The 18725-nt window shown below is 44.6% G+C and overlaps 1 protein-coding gene across 1 annotated transcript in view; it reads left to right on the top strand.

Annotated features, from left to right (window-relative positions):
• VAC14 (VAC14 component of PIKFYVE complex) overlaps positions 1-18725 on the top strand; it is a 119091-nt gene that overhangs the window by 68668 nt on the left and 31698 nt on the right. Inside the window, exon 14 of the mRNA XM_044663097.1 lies at positions 4463-4595. Within this exon, the coding sequence (XP_044519032.1) occupies positions 4463-4595 (133 nt within the window). The remainder of the gene's footprint in view (positions 1-4462; positions 4596-18725) is intronic.

The raw sequence follows: 18725 nt of genomic DNA on the forward strand, positions 1-18725 counted from the left end.
TACTAAAAATTGCCCCCATGGCCAAGTAAGTGAAGAATGTTTACCTTTCTAGGCACCTAGTACTTAATATCACACAAGTTTCCTCAGTAGGGATCCCAGGATAAGGCCTTCTTCATAACAACAAGTTAAAATGGAGCCTGCTCATACCTCCCTGAAACTTGTACTGAATAGGGTGCTCAGAGACATCCTTTAGAGGTCACCCAAGGAAGCAGGAGGCTCTGGTCAGGATTTTTCTTAGGGCATTCCTCTTCTAATTAGATCTAGCCTCTTCCTCATGTGGAATTTTGAGAGGAAGTAAATAAGTGAAAAGCCTGCCAAAGAGGTGGCTTCCTGGAGAGATGGATTTTTCCTGCTAGTTTTTCAAAAGTAGACTCTAATGAACTAAACTCAAGTAGACTCCTTGATAATATACATTTGGACCATTTTTCACATCTCTTAAGATTTTTCCCCTTCTCTCCACCTTCATGACTCCCCAAGTCCTCATCATTTCTTGTCCATACTGTGGCATCAGCCTCCCAACTAGACTCCAGGCTTCTCTCCCATTATTTTCATCCAGCTGCCAACATGGCCACTAGAAAGCCCATGTGATATTGTTGCCCAGCCTGTTTGGGGAACGCTTACTGTTTCTCTGTTGCCTCCAAGATAAAAGGCACTCTCAGCTCGGCCCTAGCCTGCTGTTCCAGGCCTATTGCACATCCTGCCCCTTCCCTCACTCTTCATTCTCATCAAACTGACTGATTCATCATTGTATATCCCTTCTCCCTGTCTTTGCACAGGTTGGCCCCCATGCCTGAGTTGCATCATCATCCCCACTGCTTCTTAGAATCTTGAGCTTTCGTCAAGGCTCAGCTCAGCAGCCTAACCCTACTGTCCTCATTCCCAGGCTTGTTGGCATTCTTCCCTTCCCCTTCAAATCATCTTATACATGCATATCTCTTTACACGATGTCCTCTCTCCCTGTTCCCAGTACAATAGAAGATCCTTAGAGGCAGGGACTTTTTGGTATTGTCTTTGTTGCCCCCACTTAATGCAGTGGCTGGTGCTTAATTAATGCATATTGTCTTTTTAGATTATAACATTCAGTTGACCATCATGCATATTTTTCATATATGATGCAGAGATCAAACCCCAGGAGTATGTAACTTCATAGGTAGAACCGTTGTATGGGGAAAGAAACCAAAGGGTAGAGTCTGCCAGATTTGTATGTCTGGAATATTCTCTACTTTGGATGTCATTTGATTATGCAGAGAAATAAATCCCATCCCACATCAGAAGCACAACCTCACTTCCAAATCCAAGCTTATTCATGTTCCTTTGCCCTGGATCCCTGTCTCTTCACTTAAAAAGTGTTCAGGTCCTGAGTTCAAATGTGGCCTCAAGGGGAAGCTGGGTGACTCCGTGGATTGAGAGTCAGGCCTAGAGATGGGAGATCCTAGGTTCAAATCTTGCCTCAGACACTTCTTAGCCATATGACGCTGGGCAAGTCACTTAACCCCTGTTGCCTAGCCCTTATAGCTCTTCTGCCTTGGAACCAATACACAGTATTGATTCTAAGACAGATGGTAAGGGTTTAAAAAAAAACTGTGGCCTCAGCTACCTACTAGCTCTGTGGCCCTGGGCAAGTCACTTAACCCCCATTGCCTAGCCCTTATCACTCTTCTGCCCTAGAACTGTTACTTGGTTTTGATTCTAAGACAGAAGGAATGGGTTTAGAAAGAAAAAAAATGTGCTTAGAGCCCTTCACTTTGGGGGTTTGGGGAAGGGCATCCTAAAGCTTATGAGTAAAGAACAGTCCTGTCCATTATGCATTCTGCTCAATATCTATATTGACTGGTAAGTACCAGGGGCAGGAATGAGGAGCTTCACACAGATAAAGCCAGTATTCTTGTTGCATTTGAAGGTAAGCTCCTGGAGGACCAGTGAGACAAGCTATTACATGCTTTGCCTCACAACGAGCCTCTGTATAGAAATGGTTCATTCCAACAAGGACCCCATTAGCTGGAGTCCTGGGTCTGTTGCTTGGCCAACAAGGTTCTCTACATAGGCTGGATAGGTTTGAGCCTCATTTTAATTTCATCTGACCCATGGAACAAGCAAATGTTGTAGATATTTCTTGCGGATTATAGAGATTAAGCATGCCTTGAGAAGTTTTTAGCAGAAATCCTCTAAAAGGTCACCAGTCACCAGTGGAGCCATAACTCCATGACCTATCTGTCAATCTTACAATCATTTATTCAGCACCTGCTTTGTGCCCTGCTTTGTGCCCAGCACTGAAGACATAAGGACGAAGAGTGAAAAGGTACCTGCCTACTCAGAATGAGCTTCCAGTGTAATGGGAGAGACAGCTAATACATATCAAAATAAAGACAGCCTAAATCAGTGATTCCCAAAGTGGGCGCTACCGCCCCCTGGTGGGTGCTGCAGCGATCCCAGGAGGCAGTGATGGCCATAGGTGCATTTATCTTTCCTATTAAATTATTTTAAAAATTAATTTCCAGGGGGCCAAGTAATATTTTTTCTGGAAAGGGGGCAGTAGGCCAAAAAAGTTCGGGAACCACTGCTCTACATCTAGACAAAGTATGCCAGTAGTGGTTGGGGCTTTCAAGAAGGGCTTCATGAAGCACAAGATCATGTGTGAGGGGCATTTGAAGGGAAGATCAGGAGGTCTGGTCTATAAGTGAGGAACAAAGGAGCATTCCAGTCCTGGGGGACAGACAGTGCAAAGGCTCAGAGACAGAGAAAGTATCATGAATAAGGAACAGAGAGGCACTCGGTTGAACTGGTCTTAGAGTGCAGAAGGAAGAGAAATATCTAGGAGGCTGGAAAGAGAGGTTGAACCAGGCTTCAAGAGGTCTTTAAAAACTAAACAAAGAAGTTTACGTTTCATACTGGAGAGAGTAGAAAGCCATTAGAGGGAAAATTCTTTGCCAGCTGTCTGTAGGACAATCTGATTGGAGATCCAGTAGGAGCCTTTAGCAATCTAAGTAAGAGCTAATGAGGACCTGAACTAAAATGAGAACTGTGCAAGTGGAGTGAAGGGACTAAGGTATAGGATGCTGTGAGGGTGTCAAGATTTGGCAGCTGATTGAGAGTGTGGGGAGACGAAGATGGAGGAGCTTAGGATGAAGCCAAGATAATGAACCTGAAATACAGGAAGGATTGTGGTGGCATTGACAGAAATAGGGAAGTTTAGTGGTGAGGAGGGTTTAGCAGTAGAGATAATGGGTTTAGAGTGAAGTTTGTTGAGTCCAAGCTGTCTCTGGGACATCCAGTTTGAAGTGTCCAATAGACCACTGGTGATAGCGAATTACATTGAAGGGAGAGACTAGAGCTGGATATCTAGACTTAGGAGTCATATGCATAAAGGTAAAAGTTAAACCCATGGAGCTGATGAGGTTAGAGAGAGGAGAAAAGAGAAGAGGACTCAGGACAAAAATGTGGGATATGATACCAACCAAGGAAACTAATGAAGAGCAATCAGACATATAAAAGGAGAACAAGGAATAATGCCCTGAAAGCCCAGAAAGATGGTCAGTAACATCAGATGCAGCAAAAAGGTTAGAAAAGATTGAGCTGAGACCAGACCAATCCATCAAGTTTGTCACTTCAGAGATCGAGCACCGCTGAGTAAGTACTACTAAGTAACTACTTAGCTGAGTAAGAAGGAGGGTAGGAAACTGGACTACAAAGAGTTGAGGGAGTGGATAGGAGAAAAAGGCAGCAAGTGTAGACAGCCTTTTCATGGAATTTAGCTAAAAAAAAGGGATCCTTTCCTGAATAAAATAAGATGAGAGACTTCCCAGTGCCCAAGAGGAAGAAGCTAGGACTTACCATTGAGTAGAAAGGAGAAAAATGGTTCTCTGCTTCCTCATTTGTAAACTGAGGGGGTTGGACTAACTGACTAACTGGACCTCAAATTATCTTCCAGCTCTGTATCAATGAGCCCACAAGCTAGAGTGGTTTCAAAGATGCCAACATGAGGCAAAAGTGAAAATACTTTGTGATGAATCTTGCCAACATTTATGGAATTTATAAAAACCTAATTGTACTCTATTTCTCCTTTCTTTGAAAGCTGTATTAATAAATAAATGGCATCCTTGCCTCTCATAAGTTTGGCAGGCATTGAAATTATGGGTCTCACCTCTCTTACCTTTTTCTCTCCCCCATTTAGCTATAGTAAAAATTGAATTACTTTTTGTACAGTGTTTATATTGTTTGCTATAAGGAGTTTTATGTTTTAATACTAAATACTTGGATGGAACATATTGCATTTCTCTAAGAACAGACTCAGCTGGAGTTTTTACCAGGAGTCCTTGAATTCATTCTGTATTTCATTGGCCTTTAGTAGAAGAAAAGTTCTCCATCTGCAGGGGACATAGGCATTTGCTTTCCCACAGGGGGCTTACATTTGTTTCGATTCCCTGTCATCAGTATGACCAGCAGCACTGTTCCCTCTTTCCAGGTGCCAGAGGTTTGGAGTGCTCACCTTCTTCTCCCACCATGAATTCCTACTTTTACAAGTTCATGATCAACTTGCTGAAGAGATTCAGCAGTGAGCGCAAACTCCTGGAGATCCGAGGAGCCTTCATCATCAGGTCAGCCTTCCCCTTCTCCTTCTAAGAATCACAGCACATGGAACAATAATAGTTTTCTTTTTCCTGCCATCCTTTCCTCTCCTCCTCCTTCACTTCCCTTGCTTAGCCCATGTTTGTCCTTAAAGAGAACTCAGGACTCTTTCCGCCTCACTTGGAACTTCCTACCTCATTGCTAGTATTGCCTTTACAAGGCAAGTCAAGGTTGATGTTTTGAAACAAAGAGATTCTTTTTTTACATGTTGAGAGACCATATTTTCCCCTGAGGTAAAATATCCTCTTATTAAGCTTTGTTGTCAGATCCTATTTGGTGGGGGAGACAAATGAGCCAGATGGAGCATGAAATGAGGCTGCGCTTTAGGTATTCGGCCTGCTGAGCCTGGTGGTTTGTCTGGGGTCAGCCTGGACCGGGCTTTCCTGTTGAGATGAAGCTGCTGGCCCTGCCTCATCCATGCTATGCTGGGTTTGGACTGACCTAAGGGCCCCAACACGATGATCTTGAGTGTAATTGCTGAGCCTGAGCCTTTGTTTCCCACTTGACTCTGGAATGGGGTCACTGGAAGAGCGGCCTGTGACAGCTGGCACAGTGTCACCTTCAGGCCCATTGAATCTAGGGCACAGAAGCCAATTCTGACGGAGTCACTAGGGGTGTGTCTCTTGAGAGGCCCCGAGTCCTGCCGAGAATGGAGAAGTTGATCTGCTCCCTGCCTCCTGGAACTCACCATCCACACGAAAATTCAGAAGGGCATTCCATGGTGTAAGATGAAATGCCGAATGTAGGATTCTGTATAGGAAGTGTAAAGCCTCTGTGAGGCAGCCTCAGAAGGTAAAAGGCAGGACGATGATGGGGAAGCTTCCCCACAGGGAGGGAGCCCAGATAGAGCCCAGCTAACAGCTCAGTGCAGCAGCCTTTTATAGAGAGGCTCCCATTTGTTCCACTCTTCCTTCCAAGAACAAAAGGAAGGGAAAATGACTAGGAAAAAGAAATCTCATTTCCTCCTGTGGGTGAGGCAGTCAGTTTTAATCTTCTACTTGATGAGGCAGTGGATGGGCCTGAGCCTGAGGAAGGAAGGGTCCATACCTCATCTCATCTCTAACTCTTTCTAACCATGAAGCCTCAGGCAAGTCCCTCAAAGCCTCCTGTACCTTTCCAAGCCTACCTTGCCTTTCCTCCTACTGCCATTGTGAGAGATAAATGGGGCAGTGACCCTGAAAAGGCTTTGGTGACTGTTGTGCCCTGTTGAAAGTACAAGAGAAAAGGGCTACTAGATCCCATGCCCAGGGTCCCAGCCATTTGCCAAGAAGGTTGAACAAAATAGCTGAGCAATACTGAGGATGCTGGTGCATTTCTTTTGTCTTGGACTCAGGTTCCTTATGGCAGGTGAGAAGGTTGCAATTTATTCAGCCCACATGGATTGTGCACCTTCCAGGTGCCAGCTCCTATTCCAGGGGCTAAGGTACAAAGATGAAAACTAAACCTGGCCTCACATATCTTCATACACAGAAGAACATTCCTTCATTGGATGCTTGTATCTCAAGTAGCAAGGGACAACTGACCAGCTCATTAAAGAGAGAGAATTCCCCAAGAGCTCCCATCTCATGATTCCTAGGTCAGCGTAGGGCACCTTTGTCATCTTGAAGCCAGACACCGTGAGCTGGCCCAGCCTTGGCTATAGAGACCCTGCCTCGTGTCCGGAGGACCAGAGCCTTACATGCCTGGCCCCGAGTCAAGTGGTGCCCGAATCCCACCATATGGGGCCATAGCTACAATTAGTGCCACATCAAAGTTCAGCCAGGTTTGGACTCAAAGGTCTGACCCAAACTCTCAGCTACTTCCCCCTTAGCCAGCATCACCCCCAGCCTCTCATTAAAGATTCACAAAGTCTGTCTGTAGGAGAAGCAGCATGACATGGCATAGAGGCTGGGTTGTAGAGAGCTTTGAATGCCAAATAGCATTTTATATTTGATACTAGAGACAATGGGAGACCATTGGAGTTTACTGAGTAGAGGGATGATATGGTCAGGTCTGAACTTGGAGAAAATCACGTTGGTGGCTAAATGAAAGATAGATTGGAGTGGGGGAGACTTAAGGCAGACAGACCCCCTCCCACCTCAGCAAACTATTGGAATAATCCGGGCCTAAGGTGAGGAGGGTCTGTATCAGAGTGGAGATAGTATCAGGAGAGAAGGATCACATTGGGGAGATGCTGCAGAGTGAAATGGACAGGCCTTGAAGACAGGTGGATGTTGGGGTGAGAGACAGTGAGGAGTCCAAGATAACATTAGTGCATAGTAAACATTCAGCCCCTTGCTCTATGCCTCAGAGCCCCTCTTTATCTCTTCACCCACTTTCTCTGCCTTTATTCTAGTTTCTGAGGTAGAAAGGCCCTTCTCCTTCTGAAGGCCACCTTCTCTACTTGTAGCCTCAGTCCTGTCTCCCTTGCAGCTCGTTCCATCAATTGCCCGAGCTCTGAAATCTTTGGTCTTTGTCTTTCTGGCTTCTTCCCCACAATTTAGAAACTTCCTTAGAACTATTAAAAAAAAAAAAAGTCATCAATTTGCCCCTGAGCCTCCCTTCCTGTATTTTGTCACCAGTGGTAGCTTTTCACTTCCACATTCCTAGAAAGAATCATCTACATTTACCTCTTCTGTTTCTTCACCTTTCTCACACCTCTTAATCTTTTACACTCTGGTTTCTGACCCCACTACTACATTGAAACTGCCCTTTCCAAGATTCCCAGCAATCCCTTTATCTACTCACTCCATTCTGCCCTTATCCTCCTGGCCCCCTGCAGCCAGCCTTTCCTCCTCAGGACCCTCTCCTGCTTTGACTTCCTGAGCACTGTTGTCTGTTCTTTCTACCAGATCATTCCTCCACCTGCTGTCCTCTAGGGGGTCTGTCCTGGGTTCCCTTCTGACTCTCTGTGTACTTTTAGGAAGCTCACCTCTTCTCATGGATTCACATTTCATGTGTATGTAGATAACTCCGATGTGTATATAGACACCTTATTTTTCCTCCTGAACTCCAGCCTCATGTTGTCAGCTCCCTGTAGCTCATCCCCCTTGGATGTCCTGAGGCTTCTTGTTGTATTATGGAAGGAACTCATTGCCTTCCCACCTAAACCAGGCCTCTTCTAAGCTGCCATGTTTTTGTCGAGATACCACTCACCTCCCTGTCACCTCTGTTCTTAACCTTGGAATCACCCTCAATGACTTCCCCTTCCTTACTCCCCAGTCTGTTCATCCAATCAATCCCCCTGTGTTGTCAGTTGCTAAGTCTTGTTAGTTATATTTTCCCATCGCTAAGTCTCCCTGCCCCTACTCCATCAGATCTAAAGTCAGTTCCTAACTCTTCTGTTGGTGACTTTAATTTCTTTATAAAATGTCAGTCGGATTAAATGCATTTCTTCAGATCTCTAAGATGTCTCTTCTCAAAACTTATCTACTTCTATAATCTGAAGACTTAGCAAGTCAAAAATATGGCTTGAGTGATAGGAAGAAAAGAAGAAAGCTGGGGACCCTCTTCATACCATTTTGCTTTTGCATAGATAACAAATTATAACATGAATTGAAGCAACCTCCAAAATGGACCCATGAAACCTCGAAGTTGAAGAGACCTCAGAGCCAGCTAGTCCAGCCTGTGTCTGAAGGAGGTTCTCCAAACTATCCAGCATTCTTATAGCTTGTCATTCAGCCTTTGCTTTGAGACCTCCAAGGCAGGAGAACCCACTGCCTCCCAAGGCTCCCCTCTCTATCTTTTAATAACTCTGATCATTAAGAAGTTTCTCCCTCTCCAAAGCCTGAGTCTGCCCTTCGGTATCATTCATCCCTGGCTCCTAGTTCTGCCTTCTGGAGCCAAGAAGAATCTATCTCATCCCTCTTCCACAGTACCACCTCTCATATACTTTGGCAGACCTGTCATACCTTCTTCTTCTCTGCCTCAGGGTCACTATCCTCACTTCCTTCAGTTTCCAGATTTTGTCATCTCCAGACCCTTCATCATCCAGGTGGCTGCCCTGAACCCTTTGCACTTTGTCATTGCTCAAACTGAACAGTATTCCACATGTTGTCTGACCAGGGAAGAGTGTAGCAAGACTGCCAGCTCCCTCATCCTGGGTACTGTCTCAACAGAGCCTAAAAGCACATTATTTTTTTTGCTACTATTTAACTTTGTTGATTCCATTTGAGCTTGCAGTCTGTGAAAATCCTCAGATCTCCTCCATCTGATTTTTCCTGTTGGGGTTCAATAGTTCTTGGTAAAAGCAGTTTGTGATCTCCAACTCCATTAGGGCAACCCCAGACAAGACTAGGCCACCTAATCACCAGACTTCTTGCCTCCTGTCCACCTCTTTATGGGGCAAAAACCCTACGCTCCTTGTGTAGCAGGTCCTCTGGTGGGCTTCCACAGTGCTCACTACCACCTATCTATCTTTAGAGTGGCTGAACCCTGGGCTCAGCAGAGCTGATCAGAGAAGGGCACAAACAGGGCAGAACAAAGGCCCAAGGCAGTGCCCAGGAGACCCGAATCACAGTACTTATTACCAGTAATGCCTCTGTGCCCAAAAGCCAGCAATGCCAATTTCACACCAGCTTATCTCAAGGACCTCAGTCACCTTGAAGAGACATATCTGGATTCCAGCAGAATTCTCCTGAGGCGGGGGCAGCAGGGTAGCTCAGTGGATTGAGAACCTAGAGACGGGGGGTCCTAGGTTCAAAAGTGACCTCAGACACTTCCCAGCTGTGTGATCCTGGGCAAGTCACTTGACCCCCATTGCCTACCCTTACCATTCTTCTGTCTTGGAGCCAATACACAGAATTGGCTCCAAGACAGAAGGTAAGGGTTTAAAAAATAAAATAAAATAAAATAATTCTCCTGAGACAACATGGCTTGTAGATTCAGTGCTGGACTCAGAGCAAGGAAGACCTGGATTCACATCTCACCTCTAGTCCCAACAAATCACTTTACCTGGCTAGGTCTCAGTTTCCTCCTCTCTAAAGTAGTGGCCTCTAAAAGCCCATGAGTCCAAAATCTTTGATCATATGGTCCTATAGACTTGTTTCTGTTCCAAGGCAAGACCCTACAAGAGTATTAAATTGAGAGTAGATGGGGAAGAGTGAGCAGTAGAACTGTTGGACTTTTTCTCTCTCCCCTGTAGCTCTGTTTCTTGTTCTCTTTTTCTACTCAACAGCTGAAGGGACAGAAATGACCTCAAAATGGAGACGCCTAAGATGAGCTATTGCAGACCTGATAAAACATTCATTAAATAATTTATTAGCCCTCTCCCATGGCCTGTCTGTCATCATTAAGCACATCATAGAGTGGAGCCCTATGAGAACCAAGGAGAGAGAAGTTCTTCAGGTGTGGACCCTTTGATCAAACCTGCTGCCTCTATAGCAGTCCTGTCTAACCAAGGACAATGGCTACAGAGCCCAGGCACAGAAAATAAGACAACCTCAGGTATAGAAGAGTAAGTTGGAAGCTTTCTTGAAGACACAGTTGGAGATGGTTTCTTAGTAGGTGTAGAAGGCTTATGTTCCCTCTAAGATAGATCATGAGTGTTCACCCTCTTCATGCCTAGCTTTCTGAGGACAGGAAACCTATTAGAACTGGAGATTGTTAGAATTAGTTCACCCAAAGGTAAGTGAGGCTTCGGGATGAGATGGACTTTTCCCTCCATATCCCATCTCTCACCAACCACACAATCCATTATCTTGTAAAATTCATTAGTGTTAGAGAGGTTCTACATAACCCAGTACCCCTTGTATCTCATTCAGACTTCCCTTAGGAAAAATATGGAATTATCCGCCCCTGACCACAAGGGAATAATGTAAAGTCTTCTTCATTGTATGTCCCAACTTTCTCCACCTTCCTCTTTATTTCATTGGATTTTGGAGCATTGTGGTAAGCGCTCTTCTACAAGAGAGAACTATGTATTGCCAGGGCTGGTCAACATAGTTCAGACTCCCACTAGAGCCTAAGCCAGAAGTCACTGGGGTCTAGATTGCAGACTGACTGATGATTAAACCCACTAGATCTAGTGCCGGCTTTAGTGCACCAGGCTGCCTGCCCCTAACACCAAGAGAAATGCAGGCACTGCAATTACCCTGCCCACCACTAAAACAACACCACTGGGAGGTGGGCGTGTGTGTAAGTTCCCTCCCTGCACTCCTTCCCACCCTCCATGCTGATTGTAGGCAGAACAAACGTGCCGTGGACTGTTCTATTTGTACTCAGCAAAAAAAGGGGGAGAGGGGGTGGGGAACCAGCCTCTTTTGATCAAGTGTGATATGAACTCAGGCATAATCCAAACAGCTGTAATCTTTACAAGGGATGCTTCTGTGCTGGGAAGCAAGCAAGTCTGCAAAGACATTCTGCTTGGCCTGCCAAGATGGCCCTCTGGCCAGCTGCCCTTTTGCTTTAATGAAGTGCATTTTTCCTTCCCCTTCCTCCCTTTGTTGCCTTGCAAGGAATAACCAGAACATGTTTTTTATTTTGATTTTTAAAGGTTTTTCACCTGCGTGATACTTTGGACTAGTGTGACCAACCATTGAGCTATTAAGACTTGGATCTGGTTAGGCCTCAGTTCTCTTTGTAACCTCAGGGGCTCCCTTCTGATGGGAAAAGGAGTTCTTGAAGCCCTTGGCCTCTTAAATAGAATCAAGCATTAAAATAAATGGGGAATTTCTTACAAGAGAACCTCAAGAACTGACAAAGAAAGATGGAGATAGGATAAGATAAGGATGGTTATACTTCACTTAGATTAGAAAATAACAACTCCCTTACTCTCTTAACTGAATTAGGTGAAGTCTTGCTTAGAGAGAGGGGAATGATTCAGGTAGCTTCTAGAAGTCCCTTCTAATCCTTGTCTTCTCTATTTCTTTCTTCTCTTTGCCCCAGGTATGGGCAGTTAGTGAACCAAAGCACCAAAGCATGGCCCTTCATTGATAGCATGTCCTAGGGCTTGAAGCTGCTTCTCAATAAAGCTGGCTTACTTCAAGACAATTTGCAAATGGGGATGATCTTTTGGTACATTGTAAAGAGAAATGTTTACTGACCCTAGAATCTACATATATTTATTTATCTGGCCTTTTGGCATATTATAGAGAGAAATGCTTACTGGCCCCTAGAATCTACATATGTTTACCTGGATTGATTATAATTGTAAAGATGACCCCAAAAGTGGTGTCATTGGGAATTTCCAATCTGCTGGCCTCGTATTTTGCCTTAGAATACTATACTCTTACTCAATTGTGGCCACATCACCATTGGGCAGCCTGAGTGGACGTGTACCTTTTTAATCACTACCATCCTTCTTGTTCCCCATCAGTCCTTCAGACCTCTGCCTATATCATCAATAGTGGTTACCACATTCTTTTGCCCTTTCCTGTACCTACACACATTCCTTTTCCTAAATAATTTCTCTGAAAGAAGTCCTTCTGTGAAAAAGAATGCTACATTCCTCCCATTTCCACAGCTACTTCCTCAAACCTAGCCAGACTCTGTCTTAATCCACATGTCCCCAGTTAAAATGACATTCTTTTTCAAATCACACTTTGCCTCCAGCCCTCAACCAGGACTTAAAATTTGAAGAGCGTATGTATATTTCAAGCATAGTTTTTACTCAGTTCTTGTCTTCCACTTTCTGCTTTGATGGATTGCATTCATTTTATTGGAATTAAAATAAAATAAAGAGGCTCCAACTAAGGCACCCAAATAGAGGAGGCTCAGATCAAAGGAGAATTTTGCTTTTTTTATTTTTCTTTTTTTATAGGCAATGAAGGTTAAGTGACTTGCCCAGGGTCACACATCTAGGAAGTGTCCGAGGCCAGATTTGAACCTAGGACTTCCTGGCTCTAGGCCTGGCTCTCAGTCTACTGAGCCACTCAGCTGCCCTGGATTTTGCTTTTACCAGTTTATCCAGGTCTACATTGAGCCCCTGAAACAGGGTAAAACATTTGTTGTGATAGTGTGCAGAGATTCTGCAGTCCCTCTCATCCTGGCCTTCATCCTGACTTGGCTTCCATACTCATCCTGTGGAATCCTCAACAGCATTCTCCATTCGAATGCTTCTTCTGAGATTCATCACCACCACTTGGACAGCTAGGCAGAATGGGGTATCCAGAGTCATTTTGCCGTTGCTGCCGCCTTCTGATCCCGTAAATAGAATGCTAGGGAAATCTAAGGGGCGCATGTACTGGGAGAGAATTTTAAAGACATGAAGAAGGAAGAGTCAGTGGTGAAAAAAAAATCTTGCCCTTGGGAATAGACATTCTTAAGGAATATAACTGGAAAATGGGCCACTTGGAATGTCTCACTTAACTTTGGTTTCAATTGCTTCCAATTCTTTGGATGAGTTTACTTGTTGGCACTCCACCCAGCATCTTAGAAACCCCTCAAGGAGAATGGAGAAAGCCAGAAAAAGGACAAGAGAAGTTTAGAAGATTCCAGAATAGCTCTTCAGATGCAGAGAAGTTAGGATTTGGGTTTCTAGTAAGATAAAGCTAGGAACTTTATTCAGATATACTCCCCAAACTGTCTCCAGTTGAGTTCACTGGCCTACACATGGGTGCTGCACAGATTACTCCAATAATGCCTGTAAAAATTTGATGTATTTTCTTTAGGAAAATGGAAACCACACGTGACTGGCCTCCTTAGAATGAACCAACATTAATTAAGTTCTTGTGTATGTGTGTAGGGGTGAGGGAACAGAGAGAAGGAGGAAGATGAGGAGGAGGAGGAGGGAGGAGGAGAAAATGCTGTCTGGACAGACTTTTTGCATAGTGCACCCTGGAAAACCCAGAGTTCCTCCAAAGGGCATTGTCCCCATTTTTCAAACATCCTTCTAGATCCCCCTAAAAGAAAAAGCAGGAAGCATGCCAAAGATCTCTTACTCTTGACTCTGGGCACTTTTTGGACTTCAGAAGATACAAAGTGGATTTGGCACTACAGTGGTATTGTTGAGCATGTCGGGCATCCCACCTACACCTGGCATCAGGAGACAGTCCTGAGACCCAGGCTCCCCTCCACTCTCATAATTAAAGAAGCCAGCCATCTGACCAGAGAAAAGTAGAGAAATCCTCCTCCAAGGGGGACCTTTGTTCTTCCTGTCCTTACTGCAGCCAGAACTAAATGTTCAGTTGAAGTGTCAGTGCTTCTGGTGTCTTCATCCCCAGTCTGTCCCTTCTGTACCTCCTCTTTTTGAACCCAGAAAAGCTCTTTTTCTTTATAACCCAAACCTATCAGGAACACTTAGCCCCCTTGATTTCAAACTTCTCCCCACCACCTGTCTCTTGGAACAGCCAGGGTGGCCACATGGTACACATTAAGGACTCATTCAGAAAGTGAGAACCTGAACCTTTGCCTGTAGTTGGAGACTATTTCTATAGGGAGTCTATAGTGCTTTCCAGATCTGTTTGCCTGTTTATTATTCTTAATCTAAGGATGACAGGAAACTTAGAAAGTTTTGATTAGCATCTCGGCTGTTTGATCAATTGAAATGTTATAGGTAGCTCGTATGGTTATAGCTTGGCATCTTTTAACATAAGAGAAGTGATTTTGGAAGAATCCTCTAAAAGTAATTGATTCCATATTCACCTTGCCCCCCAGCCCATGTCAACCATTGGATAAGACTGTATCAAAGCCATTGTAAATTATGTAGGTATCCTAATTCTTAAAGTTTTTAATGCCTTAGACTATGGAGACAATTTTCACAGGCCATCTAGAATTTAATGGTTTTTACACTCCAAGAAAATTCTTTCTCCTGTCATTTAAGCTTTTGCTTTGTCTTCATTGAAGAAATAACTATTTTTAGGAAAAGATCAGAAACATCTGCCTGTTCTTTATGGAAAAAAAGCAATAGAGTACCTGAGCACTGGTAGTGATTTTGGCTTGGAGGAGCCTGGTTATGGGGGAGGTGAGCCTTCAATCTGGATCTCTATAGGCAGGTCAGAATCACTTGCAAAGTGGCTGATCTAGTCTGTGTATGGGGAAGTGCTCTGAACAGTTCTTGTACCTATTTTTAACCCACACTATAATGGGTCCATCTAAGCTCTTAGTTTCCAAGGTGAATAATGGACTTTCAAAAAATTCATGGCTCCATCTCCCAGAAGGGTATATGGCTTGTTTGAAGGTAAGCTGAGGGTTTAAAAAGGAGGAAATGTTTTGTGTTTGGGTGGGGAAGGGGAGGTTAATACCAAAGAATATAATTTGCTTCCAGTCCATTCATTTCAGAGTCATGGTGGCAATCTGATACGGGTGGGTGTGATAGAGAACGTTCCTAGTGTATTTAAACTGCTTCAGAGGTTGTACTGAGGTGTCCAAGCCTAGAAGATTCTAGGCTTGATGTGCCTTTCAGGACTGGCTTTTTACCAAAGATCAGTCCATTTCTCTTTGGTGCTTTTGAGCTAATTGGTCTTCTGGGTTTAGATGAGTACAAGTTCTTAACCAAGTTGTTGATTTGGAACCATAAAGTAGGAAACCATGTGGGTTAGAAGGAAATAAAAAAATGGTTGTTCGATAACGCTGTTAGGAAAACCAACCCAAAGAATGGATCAACCCTAGAGCTGTTGTACCCTTCCTGACCACCACCACACCTGCCTTAGTTTGGAAGTGATAAAATGAGAGGAGGATGGGCCCTGCCCCCAGCCCAAGTGGCTAAGGTTGGTAGTTGTGCAGTCTGGCCTTTAGAACCCCTAGCATAAGTAGCAAAAGGCCTTCACTTTGAGTCCTGGGAAAACATCTTTCAAGGCAACAGAGAAGCACCAACTCTTGGCCAAGGACGATGGAAAGAGAGAATTACCCCATCTGGAGCCCTACTAGTCATATGCACTACAGCTGATGTAATTCTGCCTTTGGTGACTTCTGCCACCCATCCAAGGGCAAGGTCTTGGGATGCTTTTCCCCTGTCTTTCCTCTCCCTCGCCCTTTCCCATCAATTATCCTGTCCTACCTCCCAGCCAAATTTAGAAATTTAAATGTCTTTGAAACCATCTCATGGCTTGCTAGCAAGAGTGCTTCCTGAGCTGATTCTCTCCAGACTTCCTCATTGGGTTCTATCGCATCTCTTCTGCTTCCCGATTTTTTGGTTTCTCTCTCTTAGCTTCTCACTGATGTTCTGTTCAGCCCTTGGTTTCTCTTTTTCTTTTCTCTGGTCATGTTTAACGCCAAGCACTTATCAAGTACACTCTTGAGAGTACTTTTTTTTTTCAAATCCTTCTTCTTGTTCCCTCTGCTGCACATCTCTCTTTCCCAAATCCAAACTTTTGTGCAACTTCTGCCTCTCTCTCTCTGTGAAGGAGTCACACTGGCTGCCTCCCCCTCCCTCCTCCTAGTCACATGCTTCAGGCTCTTCCCCAATTTCATTTGGCCAGTTTCCTGTCCGTGAATTCATCTAAGCCTCCTTGTTCTCCCAGCAAGCTCTTTCTTCATTTACTGTGGAAATGTAGCACCTATTTCTCTTTCACTCTTCTCATTCCCTCTCACATTATCCTCAGACTTTGGGAAATTTCTGGCCTTCTGATGGGCTTCCCTGATGTGCCTAGTCGGCTCTTTTTTTCTCCAGCCATTCAGAAGAGGGAGGAATCCAAGGCCTTGGTTTTAGAAAACCCAGCCCTTGCCATCGTTTCATGGGAAAGCAGCAAAACTAGCTACCAGCCAGTGTCTCAGGCTTAATTGTCTACCTCCCCCCTGTAATAAAGCATTTCTTTTTATTTACTTCAGACTCTTTGTGGCCCAGAACCACCAGGGCGTGGTCTTCTTTCTTCTCCTGGTTAGGAGAGGCTTGGTCAGACACAGTCCCTAGTTACCTTGGATGTAATGCTTAATGTTTCAGTGGCTTCTGAGTTCAAGCAAGAGACCCTTTAACACTGCCTCAGCTGTTACAGTTGCTCTAAGGCAGGGGTCGGCAACCTTTTTGGTCGTGAGAGCCATAAATGCCACCTTTTTTAAAATGTAATTTCGTGAGAGCCGTACAGTGCTCACAGTGCGCTCCTGTAACAGCGCCTGAAAAAAAAATGGACTTTATGGCTCCTGCAGAAAGAGCCATATCTGGCCCCAAAAGAGCCATGCATTGCCAACCTCTGCTCTAATGTAATTTTTTTAGATAACAAAAAACCGGACTCTGCTTTCTAGAAATGGGCTTATCTAATGCTCTTATCACATCACCTTTCATGTACTATGGTGTAGGCAGGGGCAAGAAGGGAATGAGCTGTGTCCTACAACAGAGATTAGAACTCAGGCTTCTTCCACTCAGGCCTGTGTTGCTGCTTCTCTGGTCACTCAGTCTCCATCTTATAAGCAATCCTTCCTCAAAACAGTTGATGTGGTGGGAAATATGATGGTCCTCTAGCCTGGCTATGACCTGGATGCTCATTGTGTCACTGTGCTCTGACATAATAGGTACCATCATCTGCCAACAAAAACATGTTCAGGATGGGGCTTTGGGCAGAATAAGAACAGAAATAAAGGTCACAGTAGTAGAATAATGACCTGGCCTAAAGAGTGGGACTTTGGGATGCTCTGGTGAAGCAGCAGTGGCAGCAGCCTCTTTGCTTTCTGCAGGGATAAAAGAAGCCATCTCTGTATCCTTCCATCATCATCCCATGCCCAAAAGAGGAATCCACCTGCTACTCACCAAGAGAATAAAAAGTTTTTTCCTAGCACTTAATTTATGATGGGCTGAGACTGACAGCAGGTGATTGCCATATGATTTGCAGTATGCTGCCTTTTCTCTGGCATCTTCTATGAGCTGAACTTGTGCATTCACAAAATGGTGGCCACCTGGAGGTAGTCAAGAAAAGCCTGTGGTGCTCAACTTGAATTCCAAGTTCAGGACAGGTTTCCATCAATATTGACAGATAAAATGAACAGGGTCAACTATGGCCTACAAACCTAAGTAAACTCTGAATGAGAGTGAGGGAGGGACAATGGCAAAGAGTGAGAATTGATTGGGACAGGGTGGGTACAGTATTTAGTTCTTAAGCCTTTTGGAATGTGGGGAGCCCCTGCTTCTAGTCCTCTGCCAGGGACCTAGATTTGATGTTATCTCAGAGTAACAGTTGGCATTGCATCCTCTTCTTCCTCCCTCTCCCTTATTCCTCACCATTGCTATAACTAAGTCAGGGATTGGCATTTAAAGACCACCTGCTACAATTTAAAACCAAAGCAATCTTTAAAGCCCCAGGACATTTATGATAAGGATTAAGAATCCTTTCGGGTTTGGGTTTTTAATAATATTTCCGTCCTTTCTCCCATCAACATGCTTGGAGAGCAGTCCAGAGAAATTGGTCCTAGAGTCCCTATACCCACTGCTTCTTACCCTCGCTGGCAAAATTCTCCTGCATCACGATTTCCCCCTCATTTCTAACACTTCTTTTCCCTTTCCTCTTCCAACCCCCTTGTTTTCATAATGAAAAGAAACTGAATGAGTAGCAATAAGGAGCTTGGTTGCTTCCTTGGAAAATTAGGCCACAGCTGTCAGGCCAAGCAAGTGCAGATACATCTCTGAGGATGGAGCTGCCCAGAGCAACTGCTCAGCCCCCTCTACCACTCCCCTAGTTAAATATAGGCACCCAGGAGCAGAGAAGAAAACAGAATGTTGGGAGAATGGGAGCATAGCAGGAGGTAATTGATTCATCCTGTAGGGAGAGTATCTGGAGCATGAGATCCCCGCTACTGCTGACATGGGGAATTCCAAGCCAGGATATTAAAGGGCCAGGGAATGTGACTGTCATTATCCAGCTGAAACAGGAAGGGCTAATACACTTCCATCTTAGGGAGATTTGATGTTCTGATAGCTGCAAAGCCCACCTGAAGCAGGCCTTGGGTTTCTGGTTTGGAGGTGGGTGCGGGTGCTTCCTGGCTGTGCCCAGCCCTGAAACAGCAGTCACCCTGCCATATACTTTAAGTAGTTTCAATGGAAGAAGAAAGTGGTTGGTCCCTTGGGCTCACTGAGGGTGGGATGGAGGAGCCTAGGGATTGCTTAACTGACTAGCATTCCACAGCTCTGTCCAGAGACAGCTGTAGACTCTGTGCTATCTTCCTCCTACCTCACCCTTAGAAAACACCAAAGGGTTTGAGAGGGGCCACTTGAGAGCCTAAGCAGGAAGCAAATCTGGCAGTGAATCATGACTGAT

The sequence above is a fragment of the Gracilinanus agilis genome, chromosome 2, assembly GCF_016433145.1.
Source record: "Gracilinanus agilis isolate LMUSP501 chromosome 2, AgileGrace, whole genome shotgun sequence".
Classification (NCBI taxonomy): domain Eukaryota; kingdom Metazoa; phylum Chordata; class Mammalia; order Didelphimorphia; family Didelphidae; genus Gracilinanus; species Gracilinanus agilis.